General features: G+C 37.3%; 1 protein-coding gene across 1 annotated transcript in view; it reads right to left on the bottom strand.

Moving 5' to 3' along the window:
• Positions 1-14,854: 14,854 nt before the first annotated feature.
• arl8 (ADP-ribosylation factor-like 8) overlaps positions 14,855-23,123 on the bottom strand; it is a 29,460-nt gene continuing 21,191 nt past the window's right edge. Inside the window, exons 5-6 of the mRNA XM_007238716.4 lie at positions 20,885-21,036; positions 14,855-19,639 (exon numbers count right to left, since the gene is read on the bottom strand). Coding sequence (XP_007238778.1) covers positions 19,591-19,639; positions 20,885-21,036 — 201 coding nt within the window. The 3' untranslated portion in view covers positions 14,855-19,590. The remainder of the gene's footprint in view (positions 19,640-20,884; positions 21,037-23,123) is intronic.

Here is a 23,123-nt window from a genome sequence, read left to right as displayed (position 1 = left end):
TTGAATAGCCTAAGCTATTTTTGTATGTTTAAGTCAGTTACTACTATAAAGCACAACATGGATACAGTATAGCAGAATGGTGAGAATACAATGTAAATACAAATGATCAAGTAACACAATAAAGGAGAAATTTTGGCCCACTTTTCTTTGCAGAATTGTTTTAATTCCACTTCATTTAAGGATTTTCCAGTATAAACAGCCTGTTTAGGATCATGCCACTACATCTGAGTCAGATTTTAAACAGGCCACTCTAAAACATTCATTTAGTTTTGTTTTTTTAAGCCATTAAGACGTGGACTTGATTATGAGCTTTGGATCATTGTCCTGCTGCAGAACCCAAGTACGCCTGAGCTTGAATCACAAACAGATGGCCGGATATTCTCCTCCAGGATTTTCTGGTAAACAGCAGAATTCCTGGCTCCATCTATTACAGCAAGTTGTCCAGACCATGAAACAGCAGAGCAGCCCCAGATCTTCACACTACCACCACCATGTTTTACGTTTAATATGATCTTCTTGTTATGAAATTATGTGTTAGTTTTACCCCAGATGTGACGGGACACACACCTTCCAAAGAGTTCCACTTTTGTCACGTCAGTGCAAAGAATGTTTACTCAAAGTCCTGCAGATCATCAAGATGTTTTTAGGCAAATTTGAGACGGGCCGTTGTGTTCTTTTTGGTCATCACTGTTTTTATGCCTTAGAACTCTCCCATGGAGACCATTGTCTGATATTAAAGTTTGTCCTCATTTTATGCCACTGTATAAGATTATTTATTTTCTGTATGACATGACTGAATAAATAAATGAATGATCTTGCAAATAAATGAGATCTTAGAAAAATGTACAAAGCATTCCCTCAATTTAGCGAGCTTATCTTGTCTCTTGGTCCACAAATCCTTTCTTCTGTTCTGCCGGTGTTTTTTTCTCTCCTTTCATTTGTGAAAGGACAGCTGGCTTTTGTTCTCTCTCTGAGTAATACACTCTGAGTTTAATTCCTCACTGAATAAAGCAGGTGGGCACTGAGATATGGGCTCTCATTAAGGACCTCCGAAACCTGTTCTCATCTGTCACACGCATACAAACTCTGGGCTGTCTTTTTAATTGGCAACTCTAATTGTACAGCATATCAGGTTGACATCACCTTAGATAGAGGTGAAAGGGACCAGACCTTAACTCACATAGACCAAACACACAAACCAGTATCACAATTGGACTGTTTGTACGCAGGTATTTAATAGTGGCAGCATCTTTCTTGCCACCCTTCCTCACATGCAGTGTATGGAGAGCTTGTGATAACATTCACTGGAGCACCTTTACCTCTTAAATCTCAACCACTGAACTCTCATCAGCTCATTCAAAGTGATTGTTGTCCTGCCTGAATCTTTCTTTTAACTTAAGAACAGATTTGGTTGGTAGCTGGTTTCAGGCAGTCTAAGCTGGTACTGCTAGTTTATTATTTTTTTAAAGATATTTTAATTTCTCTTATTTTTTCCCCTAATTTAGCTAGGCTGATTGTCCCACCCCTTCAGCTGCTAATCAGCTGTATATCTCCCATCACTAGTGATGCCTTAACACCAAGAGGGTGAAGACTAGCACATGCTTCCTCCGATACATAGCAGCTGACGGTAAGCTACATGACTGGGGTTCGAACCAGCGATCTCCCAAACAGAGTGGCAGCGCTTTTGACTGCTGGACCACTCATGCTAGTTAACCAGGACATGTTTATCATAATTGCGGACTAGCTGACAGTAATCTGGTCAGCAGTGTCCATCCAGTTCTAATGTTGAGTTTGAGGGACAGTCTTGTCTATGTAGTGATTGGATGGTATAATGCAGCTTTCATTTTCTCTCAGTTGATTGGACAGTCTGAGCAGTGAATCTTCTCATACAAAATGTCTATTTTAAGCTAAATGCGTTAGCCGGATTTCCGAGGACCAAATGTGGAGAAACCGCTAACATGCTAAGCTAACCCCCGCCACCGTGCTAAGCTTATCAGGCATCTGGCAGTCTAACAGTTTAAAAGGTTTAACTGTAGGTTAACTTGTAACTGAGTGACTTAATGTGTAAATAGTGGAAGAGGCTCTTATAACAGGGAGAAGAGCTCCGCTCAGACCGGCTGGAGGCAGCGTTAGCTCCTTTTATGAAAAGTTTTAACTTTTAATAAATTTAATAAAGGTTTCTCTCTTAACATTATTCATTTAGCTTGTTGTCTTTTTATTGTCACTTTGCTTTTTTGCAGTATCACATCTGAACTAGTGGCTGTGGGTACATTTCAATAATAAAAATAAATAAATAAGACATTTATGAAGCATGTTATGTTTTTGTTTTATGCAACAAAAATGTCAGAATAGATTAGCTGACTGTCTATGAAAGTACTATTGTGTGAAACGTAGCTTAGTTTGATGATTTAGCTTTGATGGCTTTGAAAAAATTACAGCACTTGAAAAAAATAAGAGATCACTTCAGTTTTGCTATTTATAGCTTTATGTTTGAGAAAAATGAACATTGTTGTTTTATTCTACAAACTACAGACAACATTTCTCTCAAATTCCAAATAAAAATATTGTAATTTACAGCATTTATTTGCAGAAAATGAGATATGTCTGAAATAACAAAGAAGATGCAGAGCTTTCAGACCTCAAATAATGCAAATACTACAAAACATCGACCCTCTAATCCTCCACTAGCCTTACACACTGCTTTTGGATAACTTCATGCAGTTCAGCTTGGTCTGATGTCCTGTGATCATCCATCTTCCTCTTGGTTATTATATTCCAGAGCCTTTTCATTTGGTAAAATCCAAGAAACTCTTCATTTTTTAAGTGGTCTTTTTTTTTTTTTACAGTGCTGTATATATTATATTAAGGTTACATTACTCATGCATTTCTACAAAGCATCTAATCAGAAAGAAATAAAATAATTTAATAAAACTGACCTTACTCTGAGTATGAAGTGATGGAAAGTGTATAAATGTAAGTAAATAATGAATATATTAAGTGTATCTGTGATATTTGGATGAGTACTTTGCTGCAGAAATACAAAGAAAAGAGAATTAGCTGCTGCTAATTCGACATTTATCCTGAGATAAGTGGTTAACTTGCACTAGACGTGATGACGTTTGCTTATTTAAGAGCGTTTCCCAAACACGCTGCTTCATAAGGTTCCTTAGGGGTTAAAATGCTGCCGAAGAGAGAGCTAGGTAGGCAATGACTACAGGCAGCTGCCTTTAGACTGAACCACAGCTATATTAATATTTTAATGTTTAATGTTTTCAGTCAATAACGGGACGGACCTCACAGTTTCAATACTTTTGCAGAGGGCGCTGTAGCTTGGATGTGGCAGTGAAATTTAATGCATGTGTGTAGAAAGACAGCTTATTCAGCACATTTACACAGCAGGCTGAACAACACACTGGTATGTGTGATATATGTTTTTCTAACACAGCTGACAGACATCAAGCCCCACTACCTGATACTGTGTGTTAAAACCCAGTGCAGGTTTAACACAGGCCACATGATACCATAACATTAATACAGAGCAACATCGCCCCCTGCTGTCAGACTAGAGTAGCACATCAACAAAGTGTTCTCTAATATTCCGTATTCCACTAAGTCGGTGCCATTTCTGTCTACAGGAAATTACATGTATCAATGTGCACCCAAAATAACTTTATAATATATTTTATTATTAAACATAGTATCTTGTACATTAACCTAATTGCAAAATTAAGATATGTAATTAAACATATAAATAAAAACTACTTAAAACACTGAAAGAAATAGCATTGGTTACCTGTCCCCACTCTCTAACTATACACTTTACCATAAAAAATAATTATTTAAATCCTTCAGAGATGTATTTTTTTTTATTTTTTTGCATTCTTGTGTGACTCCAAATCCTATCTATGCTTTAAAAAAAAAAATATATATATATATTATTTCATAATAAATCCATAATATTTAAGTTAAAATACACATTTTAGTTGTGTCACAGGTTTTCTACTGATTCCTGTTACCGCAACACATTACCCCATCTGAAACATCTGGAACATTTTATAAATCACATCTACAACAGGAAGTAACATCGGCTGGTTCTTCTGAAGATCATTGAAAGACCAACGTTAAATTCTCTCATCAGTTTTTCTGTATCAATCTTATTCCTGTTACCTAAATTAATTCTTAGATCTTATTTGTTTATTTTTGAAATACAAATTTTGAGAAAATCCCTAGAATGTGCTCAGTGTCCTCATGCTACTAGCATAGTAGCCATTTAGCTATTTTTCATTTTTTGCTAATTCTATGCTAAAAATGTATTCCTGGTACCTTTATTCCTGTTACTCAAAACATAAAAAGTAACAGGAATGAGTTTCAGTAACATGAATGAGTGCCAGTAACAGGAGTGGTTTTTTTTGTCATTAAAACATTTTTTTGAACATGCAGTCAACCATTTATTTAAATTAAGACTTTTTAATAAAGACTTCTTTGCTTGTAAGCTTGTGGACTTGCTTGTAAACATGCCTTTTAAATGTCACATGAGTTTTCTCTTTGGCTTAGAAACCTTCTAAAATTTTAAGTAAAGCTAAGTAAAGTTTTACCAGTACATGTTTTAAATAGTTAAATATATGTGTTATTAAATTCAGAGTAAATTTAAAAAGTAAAAAAAAAAAGTTTAATTTAAAAGAGTTACAGCAAGCAAATGGCACCCATTCGGTGGAACGGCCCACTTTCTGATCTTACCTTCTTTAGGTACTGAGGTAGTGTAGAGGAGCTTGATATCTATACTCCCTAAACTTTTTTAAATTTTGTTACCTTACAACCACAAACTTAAACACAAAGTAGCACATAATAAAGAAGTTGAACAGAAATTATAGATTATAGGTTTTCAAAATATTCATCAAATAAAAATCTGAAAAAAAAAACTTGAAATAAAAATGTCCAAACCACAAACAGATGGCCTTCAGGACTTTTTTGTAGACAGCAGAATTTCAGGTTCCATCATTTACAGAAATTTGTCAAGGTTCTAAAGCAGTAAAGCAGCCCCAGATCATTACACTACCACCACCATGTTTTACGTTCTTTTTCTGAAATTAAGTGTTAGTTTTATGCTAGATGTAACGGGACACACACCTTCCAAAAAGTTCCACTTTTGTCACGACAGTCTAAAGAATATTTACCCAAAGTCCTGGGCATCATTAAGATGTGAGATGAACTGTTGTGTTCTTTTTAGTTAGCAGTGTTTTTTATTGATATTAAAGTTTGTTTGATAATCTGTAAAATGTAAATATGAAAAAAAAAAAAAACTTTTGTCCCATTTTATTGCTGGTGTGCTACGGATCTTCAGAACCCAAGGACCCCTGAGTTCCCAAACTAATGGCCGTACATCCTTCTACAGGATTTTCTTGGTGACAGCAGACTTTCAGCATGATATTCTTTTTCTAAAATTATATTTTAGTTTATGCCACACCTCTTCCAAAATGTTCCTCTTTTGACTCGTCAGTCCACAGAACATTTTCCCAAAGTTCTCAAGATGTTTGTTGGCAAATGCGAGACAGACCTTTGTGTTCTTTTTGGTCAGCAGTGTGTTTTTGTTTTTGTATGACCTCTGCCATGGATACCATTTTGACCAGTCTCTTACTTATTATTGCATTAGAAACACTTACCTTAACAAGGCAATAGTGAGACATGTGTTTTTTTAGATATTGTTATGGGTTCTTTTGTGACCTCTTGCATGAGTTGTTCATGCCTGGGAAGGTTCACCAGTGTTCCATGTTTTCTCTTCCATTTGTGAATAATAGCTCTCACTGTGGTTCACTGGAGTCCCAAAAACTTAAGAAATGACTTTGTAACATTTTCTAGACTAATAGATGATCAATGGCTTTGTATTTTACATCTGTTTTTAAATTTCTTTAGATCGCTACATAATATCTTGCTTTTTAAGATCTTTTATTTGCTTCATGTTGTCAGACAGGTTATAGTTACGTTATTTTACAGGTCTGTCTGTAATCAGGCCTGGTTTTGGCTAGTAAATCTTAGCTCAGCTTTTTTTTTTACCTTAACAAATGAAAACATCATTTAAAACAGCTTTTTGTATTTACTCAGGTTATATAGGTCTGATTTTAAAGTTTGGCTGATAATCTAAAAACATGTAAGCATGAAAAAAAAATACAGTGTTAAGGTGTTTGATTCAAATTTTAATGCTGAAAACAAGAGTTAATCTTCTGTAGTTCTGTAATTTTGAAGGCCAGACTCTTGCTAAATTGATAAAAAAAAATGCTACAGTGTGTCATGATTATTGTACGTGATGGATCGGCTGTTTGAGGTGATGCAGGGTTTGCAGTCTTTTCATGATCTGTTGCTCTGATGATTTTGGACAGCAGGCTCCAGGAGTGCGGGAGAAGTAAAGCCAGTGCAAACACTCCCACATAACAAATACGGTTTGTGTTACCGACAGCGGGAGTCTGAGAAAGCAAAAAAGGTGATTACTCATCCATGCCTACACCGATCTCCCTTTAACCTAAACATTAACCTCCATCAGCAGATAGAAAGAATGGGCAAAGACACCTCATATTTCAGCAGTGTGTTATTGCACAGAAAGAGAGAGAGAGAGAGAGAGAGAGAGAGAGAGCGCTGCGAGTGCACACTCACCAATGAATTCAGAAATTAATAGGCCTTGAGCCGTCAGGCACTATTTCTGTCTGTCTGTGTGTGTAAACACACAGATTAAATGACAGCCGTGACACAAATTCTCACAAATTGTTTTCATACTGTCACTTCCAGCCCAATGTGTGTGTATGTGTCTATAGGTGCATCTCAAAAAAAGTTACTTTATTTCAGTAATTCAGTTTAAAATGTGAAACTCATATATTATATTGATGAATTACAAACAAAGTGATATATTTTAAGCGTTTATTATTTAAGCGTTATATTTTTTTTTTTTCATTTTCTCCCCAATTTACACAGCCAATTACCCAACCCTCTCATTAGAACTCTCCCTATCACTAGTGATGCACCAACACACCAGGAGGGTGTAGACCAGCACATGCCCCCTTTGATAAATGTGAAGTCAGCCACCGCTTCTTTTCGAGCTGCTGCTGATGCAGCATTGCTGAGTAGCATTACAGTGTGCTCGGAGGAAAACACAGAGACTCGGTTCTGATAAATCAGCTCACAGACACCTTGTGTTGTGGACATCACCCTTTGGAGTGATGTGGGGAGAGAACAAGGCCAATTATGCTCTCTCCTAGGACTACAGTAGCCAATGGCAAGCTACATGGACAGAATTTGAACCAGCGAACTCCTAATCAAAGTGGCAGCGCCGGACCAATCAGAGCCCCCCTATTTTAAGTGTTTTTTTTTTTTCTGTTATGGTTGATGATTATAGCTTACAGCTAATGAAACCCTAAAAATCAGTGTCTGAAAAAATTCTATAAGACCAATAGGTACTTTTAACAGTGTGGGCAGTGTGCCAAGTCCTGCTGGAAAATGAAATCCAAAACTTCATTAAAGTTGTCAGCAGAGGAAAGCATAAAGTGCTGTAAAGCAGATGACATGTCTCTCCAAACCATCACTGATCATCAGTAAATTTGCACTTCATTTGGAAATAAAGGGATCCGATTCTGGAGGAAGAGTGGAGAGACTCACAGTCCAAACTGCTTGAGGTCTGGAGTGAAGTTTCCACAATCAGTGATGGTTTGGAGAGACATGTCATCTGCTGGCGTTGATCCATTGTGTTTTATTAAAGTGGGAGTCTGCATTATTTAGTTTCTAAACAGAAAGCTGAAGCATTTCTGAGTGGAGAAGGAATAAAATATTGTGTTTAATGGTGCCAGTGTGCTGAAATGACCCTCCCTGCTAAACCTAATATATTCATTCTAAAAACTGGAGTGTTTGTTCGCTTTTCGCAGAAGTTACGTCCCGCGTCTTTACATACTTACATCACATGTACAGCCTCTAAAATCCGGCTCAGTTTAACTGAACGTGAGCGGCTGGTGGAGCAATGGAGACTTCAGAAGAGGAAACTCAGAGCTCAGTAGCTCATTTGCTCATAGTAAAACAAAAGAAACGAAGAAGTGAAGTTTATGACTGAGCATGCTCTCTTTCTCTCTCTCTGACTGAACATAACCTGGAATCGGATTCGTCCGCTTTAAAAAAGACAGGATCACACGTTCCCGGCATAAAATGATTCTTCCACACGTTCGGTGCAATTACCCATTCTCACCAGAGGGGGCCCTAAATCCCAAAACTTTAGGACATCAGCTTTAAGTCCAAAGTCAGCACAGTGCTTCATGATTCCCTCTGCTGACAACTTTTATGGTGATGCGGATTTCATTTTTCAGCAGGACTTGGCGCACTGCCAAAAGTACCAATTGGTTTTATATAATATTGTAATTTTCTAAGAGACTGATTTTTGTGGGTTTTCATTGGCTTTATGACATAATCATCAACAATAAAATAAATAAACGCTTAAAATAGATCACTCTGTGTTTAACACATCTATATAATATATGAGTTTCACATTTTGAACTGAATTACTAAAAATTAAAGTAACTTTTCAATTCTATTTTTTGAGGTTGTGTGTGTTTGTAAGTGTGTGTGGGGGCTCTGTGTATGTTCCTGTTTGTCACACTGCAGTATACAGTATATCCTGAAGTTCAGTTCTCATGCTGAAAGAACAGCAAACAAGTTCTGCTCTGAGAGGGGAAACCCCAGCACAGCGTGTTATAATACTCACATCAGGATGTCCTTATTCATCCTTGTTTGTTCAGACTCCAAGATAACTGCAGTGCAGCGTCCTGTCTCTCTCTCTCACCCTTAATAAATAAAACAGTGCAATCCCAGAGTCTCTGCATTTTGACCTGTTAAACTCTTCAGATCTGTGTGTGGGCCGGACTGCTTCTTTTTCATATCTACAGTATCTACAGTTATATTACAATGCAGTTTTGACATACAGGCCAAATAGGGTTTGGTTGCATTTGCTTCATATTAATTCGTATTTGCTTTGTAATAATCGGTGTTCACATTGCAGAGAACCTCACCTGGTCCCTCAACACCAGCTCCATAACCAAGAAAGCCCAGCAGCCCATCTACTTCCTGCGGAGACTGAGGAAAGCACATCTCCCACCTCCCATCCTCACCATGTTCTACAGAGGGACTGTAGAAAGCATCCTAAGTACCTGCATTACCGTCTGGTTTGGTAACTGCAACACCTCAGACCACAAGACCCTACAGCAGATAGTGAGGACAGCTGAGAAGATCATCGGAGTCCCTCTTCCCTTCATCACCGAGATCTACACCACAGGCTGCATCCGCAAAGCAACCAGCATTGTGGACGACCCCACCCATCCCTCACACGGACTCTTCGCTTTGATGCTCTCCGGCAGAAGATACAGGAGCATCCGAGCCTCCACTACTAGACTCTGCAACAGCTTCTTCCACCAGGCAGTCAGACTCCTCAACACACAGAGACAGACCACCCTTTAGACACACAAAGACTGTACAAAGACCCACACACACAGACACTGAAATGTCTTTATTCCTATCAGCAATATTTGCTGCAACTCTCAAAAACTATAAACTCACTACCTCAGTAACTGCTGTGATTATATATGTTCTATATGTTAAAGTATGTTACACATCTCTGCACCTTATCCTCACTATACACTTTATTATACCGTATCTGTACTGCACTGTCCTGTCTCTTTAATTGTCTCGTCTGTTGTATTTATTATATTTATTGTTATTTAGTGTTATAGTTTTATGTTGCACTGTCGTCACTCCTGCACTTTATGTTGTCTATTGCTTGTTGTTCCATGTTGCACCATGGTTCCGGAGGAACGTAATGTCACTACACTGTGTACCTGTACTCAGATGTAAGGTACTTTGTTACCTTACGTTTTTTACTTCTACTCCTTAAATTATCACCCAATTCTCTGAACTTTCTTCACATTATATATATATATATATATATATATATATATATATATATATATTTATTAGGGGTGTCACGATCTCGATATTTTATCGAAATCGAATCGAAATGAGGTCACGATCTCGAGTATCGAAGTCAAAAAGAGGATCGACGATCCCTCCCGCGCGCGCTACGCAAATAGCGCAGCGCGCTACGCAAATGGCGCGGCACCAACACAGCGCATCCTATTCATTTAAATAGAGATAGCCACTGCATGAGCGCAGTCAGCGGGAGTGTGATCACTGTTTTTATCTGTCCAACGGGGGAGGGGGGGCGGGGGTTGGGCGCGCAGGTTTTGTATCTGTATCTAACGGAGGGGTGGGTGCGCGCAGGTGAGAGCGTGTGAACTCGCTGAAATGCGTGTGTCAGTGTGACTTGAGAACACTGACTATAGATCACAGTGAGGTGGATTAAAAATCTTAAACTTATAATTGACTACACCTGTTGCTTTCCATTGAATTAAAAAAACATCTTTCTCTCAGATAAAGTAAACACAAGCGTGTTTCTGACTAAAATAAAAGCTTTTCAGGAGAGATATAAGTTATGTGTAAATATTTATAAGACAATACCCACATCACTTATCTAACCAGCCTGTACTGATTTCTGCCCCCCCATAATGCTTTCAATAACCTCTTGTAACCCCTGGGAGCCAGGGGTTACACTCTAATAGCCTTTAATAGTCTTCAGTAGCCTTTAAAAGACTTACCTGGCGGCCGTGGTGTGTCCACTAAACTCCGTAGTTATAAACATCCTGAGGTTAGCAGCGCGCTAACTGACCTGTTTATAATGTAATCCGAGCAGTGCCTCCGTGTCGGCTGTTCTAACCTGCTGCTGTTAGCTGCTTGGGCTGAAAGATGAACTGTAGTGAGCTGTATTATCCGGTTAGAGGGGTTAAAACCTTTATTTGTTTACAGAAACAGTAAAAACGGACTGGCTGAGCTCTGTAGCCCGTGGCTGGGCTGTACTGAAGTAGTGACTGAGTGAAGAGAGCGGGGCTTGTGCTGCTGCTGCTAGTGGTTGGATGAAGAACTGCAGCTTCATGTAACGAGCAGTTTCACCAGCCATCCACACACAGCTCTGATAAACTGCTTGTTTTAATAGTGCACACTGTTGCTACCAAAAAAAGTCACTAGATGGCATTACCATATATATCTTAATAAATAATAATAATAATATTTATAATATTTATAATAATAATAATAATAATAATAATAAATATATTATTTAAATTTTATGAGGCATAAAATAATAACAAGAAAAAAAAACAAGAAAATCGAGAATCGAATCGAATCGTGACCCTCAAATCGAAAATGAAATCGAATCGAGGATTTAGAGAATCGTGACACCCCTAATATATATATATATATATATATATATATATATATATATATATATATATATATATATATATATATATATATATATATATATATATATATATTTAAATAGCCTTGTTACTCCTATTACATAGTTTTAATTCCGGCTTCTCATCACTTAAAAAAAATAATTAAAAAAACAATCCAGACAAAGCTTTCCATCCAGACCGAGTGAAGCTAATTGTGATTGGATGAGAGGTCTAAACATATCATTCTGACACCCTATTGGTCTGATCCATCACACCTGGACACGTCATGCCGCCACACTCCAGCAAGAACAGAGCAGACGTATGTAGTCTAGTAGTATGAAGATGATCTGTGCAGAGACTCAAGAGAACTTAAGAGAAATGTCCCAACTAAACTTCTTTAATATTTTTACATTGAACTAAATGTTAATTTAATTAATTTTCATTGGGAATATATGCAGCTGAAACAGGTAGCCTAGTGCATCCCATCCATTTTTCAACATTACATTTTAATATAACAATACATTCATGTTTTGTCCTTAATGGCATTTTATGTTTCCCCTCACATTACTTTTTCTTTATATTTAAGTAGATTTGAAAGCAGTTTTCCTACTTCTATTTGAGGTCTCTGGTTGGGCTGATCTTAGAAACATATCCTATATTTGTGTTCCCCTGCATTTCACATCGATGTCTGAGTTCCACAGCAGCCTAGCAACCTAGTATTCTGGTCGCTTAGTAGCTCTGCCTCCTGCACAGCGCAGTAAAGCTTATTACTGCCTATAAAAATCAGAGGATTAACCTTAAAGAGCCTCATAAATAGATGGAGGCCTCTGGAAAGATTGATCAAGTTGAATTAAGCTGACCCAGTTTACAGCACGTAGAGACCACGTCTGGTCTTCAACCAGCCAAAACGGGCACATGTCACCCCGCTGCTCATTGAGCTCCATTGGCTACCAGTTGATGCTCGCATCAAATTCAAAACTCTTACAATTGCCTACAAGGTGATGACAGAACAGCTCCTTCCTACCTGCACTCACTCCTGAAGGCTTACGCTACCTCCCGGCCGCTGCGCTCCTCCAATGAACGTCGCCTCGCTTTGCCAAACATTCACACAAAGCAATCCAGACTGTTCTCATACAGAGTTCCCCAATGGTGGAACAAACTACCTTCCACTACCAGATCAGGAGAATCTCTCGCTATCTTTAATAAACTCCTGAAGACAGAGCTCTTCAAAGAGCACTTACTCTCCTAACACCTCTAACAAACTAACTACTTCTAACCTCATTTCCTTCTTCCCCTCCTTCACTTCTCTATCCCTTTATTTCCCTTTGACCTCCTTTAAGCCCTATCTATAAATGGTTTATCTTAATTCCTATTACTTTTGTACTTGACTATTGTAAGTCGCTTTGGACAAAAGCGTCTGCCAAATGTAATGTAATGTAATGAACAGACTCTTCACCCTGAGAAACAGCTGTAAAACATGGTGTCGGGAGCACAACATTGTCAATAAATGAACAAGATGAATTTTGGAGAAGGCCGTGTTTTACATATGGTTGACCTGTATCCTCATGGCTGTAGTGTTTTAGTAGGTACCCTGTAAAAGGTCAGTAAATTAACTTTAAAGTACAAGGAGTTCAGTATTCTCTTCTGCATAGGAGTGTACAACAGGACTGCCAAATAAAAAGTGCGCTGTTGTTTCAAACCAAATAGTTTTAATGACAGACCATTTAGCAGATTTATCAAAGCACAACAGAGCTGCTGTCTATGGCTGGTATTAAAGTGTGAAACCCTGCTGGGTCATGTGCTGTCTGAGGCCTAGTGTTGCAGAACAGACTCTAACATTGATGGGGAAAACAGGAAGCATGTTTTCTTATTCTCTACTCTCTAACCATGTGCTCAGCATGACAACAGTCATGAATTACATGACAAAACGGCTTATATGCATAGTGCACATAATGTAGATCTATTTATTTTTAATTCATTTATTTACATAAAAAAACAAAGTACATATTCGTATTTAAAGGCAACACAAGGTTTTCTCCAGATAAGAAAATGGTATACATTTATATATTTTACTTGTTATTTTAAAATATAAAAGAAAATATTTACGGTACTCCATAATGGAGAAAATGCACTTTTAAAAGGAGCTGGTTTCACCTCAGGCACTTTTACATTTTGTAATAATATGATCACACATTCACACACTGTCCTGTGATGCTCTCAGGATGTTTAGTATACGTCACTTAGGCAAGTCATGAGTTAAAATAAAAACAACAGAGTGCTGTGCTCTTTGAAAGGCTCTGTGACGCTTGAGTTCTTTTGGGTAAAAAGGGATTGTACTAATTATTATTACAGAATTACTTATAGATTTGCTATCAATTAACTGCCTGAGAATTATTTGAAAAATCAGTATGTAACTGTACAGCTCTGAAAAAAATTTGTTTCTCTGATTTTGCTATTTATAGATATATGTTTGAGTAAAATTAACATTGTTGTTTTATTCTATAAACTACAGACAATATTTCTCCCAAATTACAAATAAAAATATATATATTGTCATTTAGAGCATTTATTTGCAGAAAATAAAAAAGGTCAAAATAATGAAAAAGGTGCAGAGCTTTCAGACCTCAAATAATCTGGTGATGCTTCAGAAAGGCTGAAATTGAAATCCTTGAAATCCTTCTGCTCTGGCAATGTCTCCCCAACTCTGAAGACTAGTTTTTTCCAGCAGGACGATGCTCAATTCCACACAGCTAGATCAATTAAAGTGTGAATGAAAGACCACCAGATCGAGACAGTGTCATGGCCAGCACAATCTCCAGCCCTTGAACCCCTTTGGAAGCCTATGGAATGTAATCAAGAGGAAGATGGATGATCAGGCCATTAAACAAATACAACTGTTTAAATTTTTGCACCAGGAGTGGCATAAGATCACCCAAGATTACATAAGATTAGATTACATCATAAGATTACATCAGTGTAAAAGATTGGTGGAGAGCATGCCGAGACACATGAAAGCTGTGATTAAATATCTGGGTTATTCTACCAATTAAGAATTCTAAACTAAAACTTTAGTATTGTTGTTTCTTAATGAATATAAACTTGTTTTTCTGCATCTTTGTTATTTCAGCCATTTCTCATTTTCTGCAAATAAATGCTCTAAATTACAATATTTGGGGAATTTGGGGAAAATGTCAGTAGTTCATAGAATAAAACCCACAATGTTTATTTTCAAACAGAGAAACTGATTATTTTGAGCTGTATATTAACAGGCATATATTTGCTGGTTAATGGGCTCATAGACACGTGTATTGTGTCTGATTGGCGCTGTCCTGTGAGCAGTATATTTTCCAAATCCATACATTTACATGCTTCACATCTTCTAAAACAAATTATCAAATTCCATGGTGTATACTGCCTTCCACCCCACCTATTAAACTTTAAACTTAAATCAGGCAAGCTGACTGCTTGGAGGCAGAGCTGACTCACTCTGTGAGTGCTTAAGACCAACAACTTGTCAGTAAAAGTAATACAAAACAAGAACCTTTTCAAAATAAAAGCATTTATTATAAAATTACAGAATTACGAAAGTCGGTACATACTTCTGCTCATGTTGAAATGGCACATTAGACAGCTTATTGAATGGGCTGACCTTTGAAATGAGGGATCAGTGGAACCACAGATAAATTCACCTGTGCCATAACTCCATAACAGTCCACCTAGTGAACTTTGACCCTTTGCAGAAAGATACCAGGCTTCCCTTGCAATCCATAAAGGGAAAAATTAACATACGCACACAATGATGATCCCATTTGTCTTGATTCTTGTCAGTAAAACGCACCACAGTGAGGAGAATCCTGAATCCTGCACTGATTCCGGGTGTGAAGTCTTTTAAAAGTAAGAGAAGAATGAGCACAGGGAGCACTGAGCACGGCTGCTCACTGACTCAATGTTATTAACCGTTCACATAAACCTGTAAAACACATACAAAGAATGGGCTGGTTTATAAAGTCCTGGGTGGGATCAAATCCCGAAAGTGTCTTTCAGCTTCACTTCAGCACAAAAGGTGTCTGGTGTCTTTTTTTTTTTAGCACTGTGTCTTAAATGCATTTAACTCAACTGAAGCACAAGGACAAACACAGTAGCCGGATGCTGCCCTTACAGATCTCTGAAGTTGGGAGTCATGCTCATATTCGGAACTCCGGGTCTAACCTGGATTTTTGTATGAAAGAAATGAATGGGACATGCAAACAAACAAACAAACAAACGAACAAACATGTTTAACTAGTTGACTCACAAAAAAACTCAATGAACCCAAAAACTATGAGGTCATAAGCAAGTCAAAATATAAACATTGCAACATCCATACTACAACACTTGTGAATTTAAACTTTGTAAATTATGGACTAGAAACTTCATCCAAATCCATATTTTGAAGATCTGGGTCATATAGAACAGCTATTTTTGATTTACAACAAAGTGAAAAGAACATAAAGGTTTCTGACACCTATGGTTCTTCACAGTAATACTATAGTATATTTCGTAAAATGCCATCATTTTGTTTGGGGTACATTTTTGAGGTTGCCAGTCTTAATGATTTAATTTTAGGAAGAGTAGGTGTTGCAATGTATTGTGATGCTTAAAAGACAAAGACAAAAATAATAATATCCCATTCAATTCTATCATATAAAAAATTCAGACACCAGAGACACAGCCTCTAATACAGACATGAACTGAAGTCTATTCCCACCAGGTATAGAAGAGAAGACTGAAGGAAAATTACTATTTTATCTCTCCTGTTTCCCACGAATTTTGGCAGTATTGGTGTAAAAAAATAGAAATAAATATTTTATGATTTTGTCGCTGTCCAATAAAAAAAGTGTATCTCCAAATCAGCACCTTTACAGGACAGAGATAAAACCTTGTTAACTTTTAATGTAAGTCAATGTAAAGTAAAGAGAATTTATTCTAGGACCTTCTGGAAATTGTATATTGGTCCATTTTTCAGAAAATGTAGATAGGTTTGGGTTTGGTAAACCAAAAATAAGACAAAAAAAAAATCACTGGAGAGCAATTCATACTGAGATGGGAGATTGTTTTGAACCAAGGAAAAGTTCTCCCTCTTTCACCTACATCTGTACTATTATACAATGTACTCAACCCACATTTGCACTAATCTCAAATTCTCCCCTTTATTTATTTGTACTATTCTAGACTGTACTTTACCCGCGTCTGCACTTTTCTAGAATGTACTCGACCCACACGTGCAGTTTTCTAGGATGTACACGACCCACATTTGCACTAATCTTGAATGATCCCCTTTATTTGCACAGTTCTAGAACATTCTCCCTCATTTATTCACATCTGTATTATTCTAGAATGTACTCTACCCACATTTGCACTAATCTTGGATGTCTTGGAGGGAGAGATGTGTTTCCAATGATATAACTTCAAAAACTTCTCAGACAACCTCCTAAAGTGGTTTAAATAATTAAATTTGTATAAATTTAAAATATGCCTTCTATGCATTTAGACTTCCATTTTTATTTTGTCTAATCCAGATACAATCCTGATGTTCAAGACGCAAGTGTAAACGGGTCTACATATACCTGATGGGAATATGCCTCCGTAAAAACATGATTCACCCAAAAGTACTCCTTAAAAAGAGCAGTTCGTATGTTCATTACCTTTTTCATACCCTGTGCAGCAAGTGTCTCGCCATCGTTGAGGACCCTGCTGAAGAACAGTTTGTACGTTCAGGGGTCTAAACCAGTCCCAAAAGTGGGACAATTTTCAGTCCAGTTCGAAACCGCTTGAAAGCTTAACCAAAAAAAAAAAAAAAAAAAATACTGAAAATGAACTGAGACACACAAACACACACCTCTCTGAGCAAAAGCTTTCTGTTGCAGACTGTTGACCTGACGAGACACGATATACACAGATCAATAAGATAAAATAATACATGCAGAGAGCAAACGAAAAACAAACAAAAAGCCCTGCGGAAACACAGTGTGTATAAAACTGAGCTTCACAATCAATCATTCTTAAACATGGCATTGCCATAGTAACTAACCTGACCTTAATACTGCAAAAGCACATTTTCATCTGCAGCAAACAAAGGCCATCTGCCTCCAAGCAGAACAGTGAGCGGCTAATAGAAGCAGCAATGGCAGCACAAACATTTGTGATCTCACTCTCTCTCTCACACACTCACTCTCTCTCTCTCTCTCTCTTTCTCCATCACTCACTCTCTCACACACAAAAACAAACACAGGGTGTCAGGTCCTCACCAACTGCACCTACGTTTTAAATTACAGAGCACATGCTGCAAATAATCAGGCTGCCTGTTCTCTTCAGAGCTGGGCTTTTCCTGTGATGTCGGCAATGATTAGGGATCCTCAACTAGTACCTGAATTGTTAAAACAGAACAACGTAGCTAACATGGCGGAAAACAAGGAGTTTCAAGTTAATAGATGACATGGATAAATGCATGCTCCTTGCTTAATACATAATAAGAACCAGTTCTCAATTTTCAGATCTGTTAAAAAAAAAAAAAAAAAAAAAAAAAAAACACGCCATCTGACAAATCAGACGTGAGGGGATTTTTCAAGACAAAGGATGCAGGTAGATCACATTTGAAGTTCTCCATTGCAAATCCCTTAGCACCATGGATTAGGTACGACTATTAAGAGCTTACTCCCTGCCTGGTCAACTGGCTCATATTATGTAACTTGAACAACAAAACCCAAAAAAATGCTGCTATATCTCTCATTCTATTTTCTATGGTCTTAAATTACTTAATGATTAAATAAACTAAAAAAAGTCCTTATTAAAGGAGAACTCTGTTGTGAAATGGGGAAATTGGGGTGTAGGGAAACATGATAACGAGTTTGAACTTTTGTCAAAGAGCCCATCTCTTTTCACCCCCAGCATTCTGAATCACAGCACTGTTAGCTGATGCTCCCGAAAGACTTACAATGATAGAGATAGGGGCATAGCTTTGATTTATTGAAATGTAGTTACAATACATTGGCTAATAAGTGCAAACAAATAGGTGAGATAGAAGAACAGATTGCTAAATTATTTCAGTGAAAATTCATGAATATTAGAGCGATTTTTGTAAGCCTGATGGGAGCATAGTCTAAAGGTGCTTTATTAACAGAATGCTGGGGGTGAACGGAGGTGTGCTGTTAGACCAAAGTAGTGTGTGCATAAATTGTGTGTTTAATAAACGACCTGTGCACTTTCAAAGCTGTAATGGCCTCTTTTTAAATGTCAGTGCTCTCAAAATTCTACCAATAAAGTGTGGAGCTACTTCGAACTTATTAATGGTGTAAAAATAGGGATTTCTTTGTCCCATATCTCACTAGCATTTTAAGTCTGTTGGAAGCTTCGGCTAAAAACCTAAGTATTTTGGATTGCTGGGGTAAACGGAGGTTGTTTTTTCTATAAAAAGTTCATTCTGGTTATCATGTTTTGCAACAACCCAATTCCATTTTACACAGGAGTTCCCACTTAGTAACCAACAAAGTTCCCACATCTCAATGGTCGTTCTCTAGCTGATACAGGCAGTGTTAAAATGACAGGGTATTGTGACTGTGTGGCACAGGCTCCTGCAGTTCTGGAGGACTGAGGTAAATGCTACATGATATGTAACGCATGTTCTGATATGCTTTGAAATGTTCATGATATGTAGTGGTGTTTCTCCACAAGTTTTTTCCCGAAACAAAAGAAAGAAGAAAAGCCTTTTATGACCCATGAGCTGACCTATGTATGTGTTTAAAAAAAAGAAAAGAAAAAAAGAAAAGAAACACAACTGGGCTTCTGTTCTGCCCAGTAAAATACACCAGAACCCCCCCAATTGTTCTATTGTTCCTAATAAAGCAGAGTTGAGAACTTCTTTTTCAAACCCATGTGGCTGAAGGGCGCGCACACGCAGACGCACACGCAGACAGACGAAAACACTCGCACCTCTCCGTGAGCAGTAATACTTCAAATGCTGTAGACTCCCTTATTTCACAGGCAAAGTTCAGCTGATCCTGAAACAACAATGTAACCAAGTAGTCCGTCAAACCAATCAGCTGATCAGCTGCTCGTTCCAAGCTGAGGTAGGTGTCCAGAGAGGTCAACCGCAGACATGAACATTGATCATGAGCTAAAAACATCCCAAAAAACAAAACGAAAACAAAAACAAAAAAAAATAAAGTAGGGTGAGGCTGAGGTGCCACCAGAGCTGGTGGTAAAGGCTGTCAGTACGTCAGTCCTGAAAGGACGATGGAGGCTATCTGAGTCCCACCCTTGAGGTCATCCACTCCAAGCCCTGGCAAAGCCTGAAACAGAAATCAAACCCATGTTGTTGATTGATGTATACATATTAAGTAGATGATTAGATTGGTGTAACAAGCCTATTTATTACTCTAACAAGTAAGCCTTAGCATTTCCCCTCTGCGTTTTCCCATCCAACTTAAATTCCACCTTGAATGTTTTAGTCAAGTTAACAAAACAAGTTCTTTTATTTTTATCATTCAATGTTAATGACTGTTAATGTTAAAAGCCTGGCAGAGTAGTTAAACAAGATGTCTTGATTTGTATCTTACTCATGTTTAACAAGTCTTCCAGTCCACCTTAAATGTGATGGTAGTTACACTCAGACCTTTTTAAAGGTCATTTCTGACTATGTTGTTGCATTGATGTGTTTGAGATTCACAGCCAAGTGTATATATATTTACATTACATACACTGTTTGTTACTAAATAATAAAAAAATAATAGAATGAATATCCCGGGTGAATTCTTCATGTAAACACAATATTTTTAATAAAGGTAGGTTGTGTGTTCTTATACAATTACAACATTAGTTCATTTTATGCATTTTAGATCAGTAGTTAGTAACATAAAAAATGAAACATTCTTAACTCTGTTGACTATGAGGTCTGGCAGGCTTCACCAAACTTCCATATTCTCCTGAAGCAGCTGTTAAATGTAACTTTAAACTCTTATTCTAGTGCAACTTTAAAACAGTACTTTTGGCCATAAATATATTTTGCCACATGTTTGTCTAACAGCAAGTGTAATCTATTAGTTTTACTATGCAGCTGATCTAATCATATCATATGCAACAATATCAGCATTAAATATAGTTATCATTAAATATAGTTATGGCAAAAAAAAATACCCTGAAATATCATGAAATTATTTTACGAAATGATTTGCTGTTTGTAGCAAAAGGAAAATTCACACTGTTCTCATTTTCCATGTTAAATATCTGCTAGAGACAGAATATATCTATCCAGTTTCGTTTATTTTGCTTCAATCCCTCTGGATATATAGAGTGCATCATAAGTTTAGTAACATTAGGGGTGTGCCATATATATATATAATGTTTGCAATAATGTTGGCTAATAAAATATAATATTCATTTGGTTGCAGTGGTGTTTTCTTGAAATTATGTTTTTTTAATTCAATCCAGTTTTGTTATATCACCAGGAATATCTTAATTGCAAAAATACTCAAACATTTTGTGATATTTATTATTATTCACAGCCATATCGCAGTGTGTGGTGTTTCAGGTCTCACCCTTCTCCTGTAAGTGCACAGCAGGACTGAATGTGCCAGGGATGGTCTTTGATGGAGCTGAGGGTCAGGTACTTTGAGATTTCTGCTGCAGACATACAGCCCTTCATATCCTGTTTATTAGCAAAAATCAACACTGCTGCTTTACGCAGGTCCTAAAAGAGAAAGAAAGAATACAAGAAAAAAAGAACAAATGAGTGAATTAAAATAAGCTCAGAAAGTCTGTGCAGTGACACAATGATGTGCAAAAGTCTCCTGGGGTGTCTGAGGAAATGAGATGTAAAGCTGTTCAGCAAAGAAGAAATGTTTCCAAAATGCTTTTCTAAAGTGTTTCTATGAGATTCTTTGGTCGTTTTGCTGCAATGCTCTTTCAAAATCTATCCACAGATTTCTGATGATGTTTAGGTTAGGGGGGCTGTGAGGGACATGGCTAAACATTCAGCCTTTCAGCATGTGCTTTATGATGCAGTTAATTGTGGATTTTGAGGTGTTTATGTTCGTTATCATGCTGCTGTTGGAGTCATCTTCTTTTCATCTTAACACAGCACTTAATCTTTCTTTCAGAATTTGCTGGTATTTAATTGATCAATCTACCTCAGATGGAGCGGTCTTATGTACAGGGGTTGGACAATAAAACTGAAACACCTGGTTTTAGACCACAATAATTTATTGTCCTGACGGACAGTTCTGGTTGAAACAGGAGAGTTGAGGTGCACATTGAATTCTGCTGTGATTTGAGCAGCCGTGGTTTTATGTTTTTTGGATACAATCCGGGTTAGCACCCGAACATCCCTTTCAGACAGCTTCCTCTTGCGTCCACAGTTAATCCTGTTGGATGTGGTTGGTCCTTCTTGGTGGTATGTTGACATTACCCTGGATACCGTGGCTCTTGATACATCACAAAGACTTGCTGTCTTGGTCACAGATGCACCAGCAAGACGTGCACCAACAATTTGTCCTCTTTTGAACTCTGGTATGTCACCCATAGTGTTGCGTGCATTGCAATATATTGATAAAACTGTGCTCTTACCCTGCTAATTGAACCTTTACACTCTGCTCTTACTGGTACAATAAGAAATTAATTAAGATTGGCCACCAGGCTGGTCCAATTTAGCCATGAAACCTCCCACACTAAAATGGCAGGTGTTTCAGTTTCATTGTCCAACCCCTGTACATAAAAATGTTATGAGAGCTTGATATTTTTTTTTCTTTTTCACTCTTCAATTGTAAAAGACTAAAATATTTCCAAAAGAAATTCAGGTTTATGCCTTTTGAAGGTCAATTCATCCTCTAATCGCTATTCATAGAAATAGAAACTGATTATTTCTAGTACTTAAAAGATACCTTCCAAACCCTATTTTTTTCTAATCAGTCAACGGATAAGTGCAAATAGTGTATAAATAATATTTTGATTTCTGTATTTATGTTTATTTGTATTAACTACAATATATGTATTTCATTTTAAAGTTTTCACAGGCACAAAACACACTGCTGACAGATGTGAACATTTTTCTTGGCTGCCTGTAACATTAGCACAGCACTATACACAAAAGACAGATGTTAACCTTCAGAACATTCAGTCCAGCATTTCCCAATCTGGGTCCTGAAGCACCTCTGCGCTGCTATTTTAGTGCCGCTCAGCTCTGCTTTAGATGAAGAAAGCTGAATGATCATCTGTTTTCTAGCAAAAAATAAATAAATAAAACTACACAAAGAACAAATTCTGATTCAGACTAACTTTTTGGCACAGCAGCAAAAAAAACACTCTCACTTCTACATTTTGCCCTTTAAAGTTCTTGAAAGTGGGGCTTGCAGCTGTTTCTTTTTTTACAATCAGCAGTCTTCACACTGCAACATCACCTCAGACTGTTCCGCTTTCAGAATATGCTAGAGGTTTGCAGCAAAGCACACAGCCAGAAGAAGCTGTAAGAGTGTATATAAGTGTGTGCTTAGTTTGAATACAGGATATACACACACAATAGTCTCACAGCTTTTTAGTAACTTGCAGTCAATAGAGCCCCTGTCGCACTTGGGCGGTATGACCAAATACGCATATCATGGTATTTTGCAAGATTCAGGTTTGTGAGCACATATAATATTAAGGCTTTAAATTAAGGCTGATTATTTTTGGGTTTAATTTGTCCTGGAAAATTACATCATATATAAAGACAATATACCTTAAAAAGAGATACACCAACAATTTAAAGCGGCCTACTTTACTATACTAAATATTTAAAAAATT

The sequence above is a fragment of the Astyanax mexicanus genome, chromosome 8, assembly GCF_023375975.1.
Source record: "Astyanax mexicanus isolate ESR-SI-001 chromosome 8, AstMex3_surface, whole genome shotgun sequence".
Classification (NCBI taxonomy): Eukaryota; Metazoa; Chordata; class Actinopteri; order Characiformes; family Acestrorhamphidae; genus Astyanax; species Astyanax mexicanus.
The sequence above is the reverse complement of the archived record's forward strand: the minus strand, read 5'-3'. Positions and strand labels throughout refer to the sequence as shown.